This window comes from Myodes glareolus, chromosome 6 (assembly GCF_982192425.1).
Source record: "Myodes glareolus chromosome 6, mMyoGla1.1, whole genome shotgun sequence".
Lineage (NCBI taxonomy): Eukaryota > Metazoa > Chordata > Mammalia > Rodentia > Cricetidae > Myodes > Myodes glareolus.
In genome coordinates this window covers 116,065,665-116,073,848 of record NC_142031.1, presented here as the reverse complement: position 1 = coordinate 116,073,848, position 8,184 = coordinate 116,065,665, and the positions used below count along the sequence as shown (strand labels likewise).

The 8,184-nt window shown below is 46.6% G+C and overlaps 1 protein-coding gene across 4 annotated transcripts in view; it reads right to left on the bottom strand.

Moving 5' to 3' along the window:
• Dpp6 (dipeptidyl peptidase like 6) overlaps positions 1-8,184 on the bottom strand; it is an 868,555-nt gene that overhangs the window by 180,176 nt on the left and 680,195 nt on the right. For all 4 annotated transcript variants that reach the window (XM_085691109.2, XM_048440198.3, XM_087907530.1 and 1 more), the window contains exon 6: positions 5,870-5,922. In XM_085691109.2, coding sequence (XP_085547235.2) covers positions 5,870-5,922 — 53 coding nt within the window. The remainder of the gene's footprint in view (positions 1-5,869; positions 5,923-8,184) is intronic.

Here is an 8,184-nt window from a genome sequence, read left to right as displayed (position 1 = left end):
AACATGTCTTGAGTATGTTTACCATGCAGAGCAACCACACTTGGTTGGGGGTTTAAATCACTCATTCTCCAAGCACATCCTAAAGTTTACCCAGCTCTGCCGCTACCCATGTGCCCTGGGTATACTCCCACGTTCTAGCCAACATGCACTCACTGCAGGGGCTGTGCTTGATGATGGCTTTACTAGGCCTCAAACACCTCTTCATGTCTTATCTAGTAGGAAAAAAACTAGAAGAAAATCGACTGAGCCACCAGGCTCAGCTCAATGAAGACTTGAATTGCCCACAGCCCTCTCTTCCTTCCTAGATTTTAGAAGGCAGATTTACTTCTCAGAATCAAGATAATACTCAGAGTTACTTTATCATGTGTGGTTACCCAAATTCACAGCAACATAGCTTGAATGTGGTAGCCCTCACTTATAGCAGTTGGGAAGCTGAGGCAGGATGATCGCTAGTTCAAGGACAGCCTTGGCTACATAATAAGTCCCTGTATCAAAGATTAGAATTAAAAACCCAAACAAGAACAACGCCCCAATCTGAGTCCTGTTGCTTAATGCAGTGTTAATAATAACGTAGCATTTAAATAAATATTTTCTGACCTATACTGCATTTTCTGTCCTTCGTTCTGGAGAGGCTAAGCATGGGCAGTTACGCTGCCCCTCTTAAATACGGAAACCAAAAACCGTGGAAGGAAAGCAGAGCTAGACAGCCACTGGGGCTGAGGGTTGGCCTTAGAATTCTTGTCACTGAAAAGCTGAAGTTGGGGATGCCTGCGTGTGCTGCTAGGCTGTCTCTTGGGGGCACTGTTCTCCTCCTGACACCCACTTCCTAAATAAACAAAATCCTTGTGCACTCCAGTCTACCAGGGGAATGAGAAGGAACCACGAGTCAGTTCTGCATCTTCTCAAATATACTGTGGCTTTACAAAGCCAAGCCCAATTCTAAAGCAATATAGTTCTTGTGTTTCTGTGTTCTGCACAGAAGATGGCCTGTCATCTAAGCAATGTCTTTGATGCACATCTTAGCTAGCCTCTACTCTATCACTATTCTGAGTTTTCACACCCCCAAAGTGCCAGCGCTTCCTGATGGAGTGACTGCCCAATTTTATTAAATTTATTTCTGTTATAGGAAGCATTGATCTTTCATTATTTTGTGGACTTTCAAGATGACCCCAATCTATGTCTCTCTTTCTCCATCTCTCTTACACACACACACACACACACACACACACACACACACACACTCACACATTTTTAAAGGATTGAGTCTAAAGACAGGACAAATTCAAGGAAAGAATCATGACAGAAAAATGTTGAAGAGATAAATTGTACCAAAATTTGTTTGAAAACATAGCTGATCATTCTAAAAATGATTTATTTTTATTATGTGTCCATGTGACTATTGTTTCCTGTGGATGCCAGGAGAGGGCATCTTATCCCTTGGAACTGGGGTTCCTGAAGGCTACGAACCTCTCAAAGTGGATACTGAGAACCAAAGTCAGGTCCTTTGGAAGAGCAGGGCATGCTCTTGACCACTGAGCTGTATTTCTAGCATTGTGTGGCTGATAGCCACGGTGGAAAGTTGCCTTACTTAATGGAAATTCTGACATGAAAATTGTTATTGAAATACCGCATGTTAAAAATGACCATCTTTATTTCTACTTAAGTAAACAATGGATAAAAGTCACATGTCCCTCAAGAGTGGCTTAAAAACTTGGTAAAGGAGAGTCAAACAGAGCTACCCACAGGCAATAGGACACTGGATAAATTCAGTCTGAGCTGTCTGGAACGCTCACTGCAGCCTTCGCTTCATTATGAATTGAGTTCTGCTTGGATCCAGCAACAGAGCACATGAGCTAACCACATGGGACAGGGATGTGCAACAGGCAGAAGCAGAGACAGAGAAGCACCCCGATCTCTCCTGGCCTTTGTAAAACAGGAACGACACCAAGAGCTATAGAGTACTGAAACATTAGCTTGACCCTTCTGCAGCTGGTTGAAAATTTATAACCTTATAAATGGTGGATACTGTCATCCTGAACCTGGGATGTCCTCTGGTTAGAACACAAAGGGGGCAGTGCTGGAAGGCAATGTGGAAATCTGTGGAAAAAGCAAGGATCTGTGTGGCTAACGGGAACTCACCCCAGCACCTCAGTGTACCCCTGTTACCCCAGTACTCAGAAGGTAGAAAGAGTTGGGTAGTTAAAATTCAAGGCCTTCCTCATCTGCCTGGCAAGCTCAAGGTTAACCCTATCACACAAAACAAAACACCCCAAACCCATGGACTGGAGAGGTGACTCAGTGGCTAAGAGGACCCAAATTTGGTTTCCAGCACCCACATGGGGGCTCACAACCATCTGTAACTCCAGTTTTAGGAGATCTGAAGCCTGTGACCAGCAAGGGCACTGAACACATGTATCATATGCATACACAGACACAAGCAAACATTCACACACATCAAAAATAAATCTTTACTACTCCCACCAAACACAAAATAACAATTCTTCCTTTTTGCACATGAATAATGCAAATGTAAATATTTTAATAAAGATATTTTGATTTTCATAATGTCAATGTGCTTATCTTTTGTTAGAACTCAGTTGGAGCATAAGCCATAAGACCCTGCCACCTGCTGGAGGGTAGAGGAATCTTTCGAAGGTTGAGGTTGCAAAAGGTGCAAGCTGAAAGCTGGCCCAGTTTAGATGTGACTTGGACAGCATCGGTAACTGTCTAAAGCATGAATTTCCCATCAGTGATCTTAGAAAAAAAAGGGGAGGTTTGGGAAGATGCCCCTCAGTGGACCCAGAGTGGGCTAAAGTGAAGGCAGGGTGGGATGCTGGCTTCAGCATCCAGCAGAGGCTATGGATGAACAATCTGTCCATTCTGTGTGAATCCACAGGAGAAAACCAAACCAGCCTCACTAAAGACCGGATGTATACAGCTCTAATGCTTGTACTCTGCAAGCTTACATCAGACTTGTCTTTGAATTCCTCCAGAGGGGTGACATTAGGGACACAAGCTTGAAAGCCAGCCAGCCCTACACTGGGATTCCAGCTGTGTGGTGTTGGGCAGGTGACTCAACCTCTGATAAGAATGCCTAAAGCTTAATGCATAACACTTAAGGTGCAGGGGCCAAGATCCACAAACACAATAAGTACACGATGGTGATTATTACAATTATTTTTATATAATAAATACCCGAAGCAGAGTCTGGGGAGAGGCTTGTGCAAGTGCTTGCTTTGTAAGCCCGAGAACCTTAGCGGGATTCTTAGAACCCTGTAAAAAATAGCTGGGCATGGTGGTACAGGACTGCAGTACCAGTGTTGGGGCCGAGTGGGGACAGGCAGATCTCTAGGGTTCATTGCTGACTTGGTAAGACACTGAGAGACCCTGTCTCAAGAAAAAAAACCCAAGGTGAACAGTGGCTGAAACTGACTTCTGGCTTCCACATACATGCTCACACATGTGCACATGTACTCTCTCACATGCATGCACCACAACGTATACACAGGCATACACACACACACACACACACACACACACACACACACACACACACGAATGCCCACAGTTACTCACTGGTGTTGGGTTCACGTAGGAAGTGAATGATGGCAAGGCTGTCAGTGGCTAAGCCCAGAGCCCAGCCTTCTCCACCGCCCTCAGATTTGCCAGCTGCTTTACCTAACACTCGGGCAAAATTCTTGGAATCCATTTCTCCTGAGTCCTCCCAGATGCAGTAAAATCTTAATATGTCAGGTGTGTGTGAGCTGTGTGTTGAGCTTTATGAATTTATGTAAGGCAGAATGGAAAATCCAGCAAGTTCCACACACTCGTTGCTCCCCGGATGGGGGATGAGTCTCAAACCATCACTCTGTCCTTGAGGGCCACGGCCTTTGAGGATGTTCGTCTGCTTTAAGCTGGGTAGGACGATTCCCACTCCTTGAGCAGCATCTGAGGTTCTGCTGTGATATTCCTGCGAATGCTTCACTTTTTCTAGATTGAGGTTATTGTTTTAAATTATGTGTTGTGTATGTGTGTCTCTGTGAGTATAGGTCATGTGAGCGCAGATACACACAGAAGCTTGAAGAGGAAGTTTGGTGCTCTGGAGTTATAGGCAGTTGTGAGCCGCCCGATGTACGTGCCGGGAACTGAATTCCAGTCCTCTGGAATAGGAGCGGGCATTCTTAGCCACAAAACCATCTCTCCACATCTCCCCCTCGCCATGGGTACTTCCTGTTTACTGTGTTCAGTCATGCTCAGTTTCTTTGGTTTAATACTCTGAATAAAACAATAGCTCCATTCCAACACATTTGTCCTTTATCTCCTTGCAGGCGCCTCTTTGTCTGAAGTCCAAATGAAGTTACTTCCACCATGTTTATTTTCTAAGGACATGCCCGCATTCTGCTTAAGCTTAGCAGAGAACAGACAGCAGTCTAAACATTCATGCTGTGGCTAAAGCTCTCTTCCAGCGCGATATGGTTTAGCAGCACCTGCCGCTGTTTATTGACGTTTGTCAGGGAAATGTTGTGTCTCAACCTCAGCATCTGTAGAAGCTGTAGGACGAGGCCGACAGCACAGTTCTCTCTTCCAGGGTAAGCCCTGAGTACCTATCCTTCTCAGAGCATCGTGGAGGGTGGGGGAGAGCACAGAACAGAATGTAGGAGACAATGGGAGCCCAGGACCAAGATGTCCAGAAACAAAAGATGGAGACTCAGGAATGGGAGTGGGCAGAGGGAGGAGCCGGTAGGGAAGAGACAGAGAGGGTAAATGTACAAACAACACAGTCACATCTATGGGCTTTCTAATGTCAGCACCACTGCTGGCTCTTAATCTGGGCCAACGGCTTCACCAAACCTGACTGGTGTCCTAATCTGTGGGACTCAATGGCTAGGTAATATAATTATATTGCCAATATATAATGAAATGTGCCTTCCTGGAGCTGAAAAATCTGTCAGCACTCCTGCTCATGGTTTCCCTTTCCTGTGTGCCCTCGGACTCTTAGCTGCGTACTTTGTATTTTTTAAGACAGGGTCTCACGTAGCATAGGCTGACTGACTGCCAAACTCTACGTAGCTTAGGATGACCTTGAACTTCTGATCCTCTTGCCTCTTAAGTATTTGAAATGCATGTTTGTGTCACCGTGCCAGATTTATACAGTGCCAGGGCCAAACCCAGAGCTTAATTCATGCTAGGAGAGTGCTCTGCCAGGCGAGCTATGTCCCTAGATCATGTACTTGGGGGAGCCCAGGTAGGCTTCGTAACACAAATCAAGGCCATAAAACAGCACGAGGCTGGGTGATCCAATCAAAAGCACCAAGAACTTGCTTCTGGGAACACAATCATGTCAGTGAAGAGCTTGAACCACAAACACACACCGCACTTGAACTGCTGGGCAGAGCCAGTTCTTTCTCCCTATGACCAAGACCGACTCGTTTCTTTGGTTTCTTTCCCAAGGCACTTTTAGAGCTATGGCCAAAGTAGCCTATGCACCAACATGAAGCTTTGTTTCTGATGTCACGTGGGGAAGTAAGGGACTTCCTTCCTATTAGTGAGGATAGAGCCAAGAGTCTGCCCAGACAAGCTGGGTTCCATCTGGTGTGCGCAACCCGTGTGGAGACGTGGGTGATCTTGCTCCACAGAATCAGAGCAGGGAGCGGACATCACTGCTCTGGGGAGGAGATTTCCCAGAGGTGCCCGCAGCTGGACTAAGTAACTTCTGCTAACTCTGTCCTGTTATCGAAAGAAGAGCCACAGGGCTTTTCCAATCCTTGGCGCCCTGTTCCTGCCCTATGGGTTGGACAGAGCCTGGTGTCCTCTGTCTCACTTTGATCTGCAGATTTCCAAGGGAGAGAACAAGGAAGAACCATCTTACCCATGAGGAATTTTGCTCAGGACATAATATCCAGTGTGGGAGTGTTGATAAACCTGCAAGAGAGGAGAGAAAAAGCAAGCACTGAGACAAAGGCCGTAATTGTTGGCTTTCCAACCTCTGCATCCTAACAAACACCAGAGGCCAAGGGCAGCTTATGCAGAGACCTGCAGGCAAAGCCTTACTGACAATTTGCATACCCTGTAAGCAGCACTTCTACCATTCACCAGGCTTATCAGGAAGCCTGAGGCTTGATGTTATCTCCATGGTTACCTGGTTAGTGATTAAATTAGGAAGTCTGTATTTTCATCCAAACTAAATACAGCACAGAACTAATAGGGGCATGAGGTCACTGGAGCTCATTGGACATGGTCAGAAAGCCCTTGGCAGGACAAAAGACCTCTGAAAATTTGAAGTTCCTGTAGAGTATGGCCAGGGCTCCCCTGGGGCCTCAACTTTGGGCCTGCAGTGAGCATGGAACTGGAGGCAAGACTGGGCACACTCTCCACCTTCGATCTAATTTGATGGACATTTTCTGGCTTCTGAGAGTGGTCAAGCAGGGCTCACTGCAAGAGCAGAGTCAGAAACAGCTGCTGCTGAAAACAGGAAGAGGAGGAAGTCGGCACAGTTTCCAAACTTGTGGAGCCCCTAAATTACAGAGGTCTCTCCTCATCTTTTGAGACAGGAGACTATTTCCTAACCTGTAAACAGTGAAGAGAAATCAAGGGGATACCGCCTCATGAGAAATGGGGACACAGCAGCTCAGGAAATGTCAGCATGCCCCTCCAGCTCTGGACAGAGCCTCTTCTCCAGGGTAGAGTGAGATCCTACTTCACCCCCCTCGTGTACCCGAGGGACTTCTGAGGGCAGATGCCCTGTGTGGGGGGATGCCCAGCAGCTAGCACAGAATTCTAACTGTCCAAGGCTAATGCTAGGTTTTGAGCTGTGGGCTGATCAAGCAATGACCATCTGTAGCCGCCCTTTTCTGTTGGCTGCTGTAGATGAAATGGCAAGCCTACTGAGAGCTGGTCCAAGAATGAATGTCTATACCCTGATACCCTCCCCAGGTTCCCGAGTTCCAGAGAATGGTGGCCATCATTCTCACCCTGTCCCACACAGGGTGAAAAAGAAAGTTTATAGACTTCAAGTGGTCAGACTCCAGGACATCAGAAGGTGTGGTGGCACATCCCCTGTTCATATAACCAATACACCTTAACTAAATGTGCCCTTCCACCCTATCCTCAGGGTCACACATCCCTTCCCCAGAGTTCTCTCCACTCCTTCGGTCCAGGAGTCAGAAACAGCCTGGCTGTAGACCAGTGGTCAAACAAGAGGGGGAAAATGTCCCCCTTCCCTTGAGACCTATAAGAATGAACCTCAATCTGCCTGTTGGGCCTGAAACGACGGCATCAGAGTCGCTGCAATGCTGCTGTCTCTATCAGTAAGCGAATGCAATATTATACCGTCCTCCCTTCCTCCCACAGCAGAAACCTTCCAGATAATAGATAAGAAGTGCAGATGAAGGAAGACAACAGAGGCAGTGAGCCTGCACGGGCTTGGGCTGTGCTGCTGCTGCTGCTGTTGCTGCCGCTGGAAAGGAGCCTCCCGAGGAAGACAGGGGGATTCGCTACTGCAGTCTGACCCGGTATGGACCACTGAACCAACTTCCAGGGCGGTACAGAGGACAAGGAATTACTCAGAAAAACGGATGCAGATATAAAAGCGAACAGTCAGTGCTTAAATGCCAGCCATATTATCCTTCTGGAGATCTTGAGATCCATGAACCAGGCACATGGGACCCAGGCTGGCCTTCTGGATGGCAGTGGGTAGGGAGATGCTGTTCTGTCTCAAGACATCTAGCATTACTCAGGTCTTTATCACAAGTCCAAGTTCATTGTTGTCAGCGGAAAGATCCAGGGTAGTAACAGATAAAGAAATATGCAAAATGCTTTTTGCATTAATTGTGCAAAGGACAATTGTTTCTTTCCTACCAAGGATCAACGGCAGAAACTCATCCCCTGGTTGACTCATCTTTACAGTCTGCCTACAATATGCCACCAAACAGTACTGAAATTCTGCAAGCAATTCTGGAAGCAATGACAATGGAAAGACTGGTGAAAAACAAGCTGACAAGGACTTCGGAAAGAAGAAAGCGATAGAAGAAGTTTCAGTTTTCAGCTGCAGCCTGCACTAGTGAGGAAAATGACATATTGTTGGGAACTGACAGAAAATACCTGGAAAAGAGACCGATCAACTATTATGCCCCAGCAAAAGACATCTGGGTATGCCTTTTTCCTTTTCATTATCTCCACGGTTGG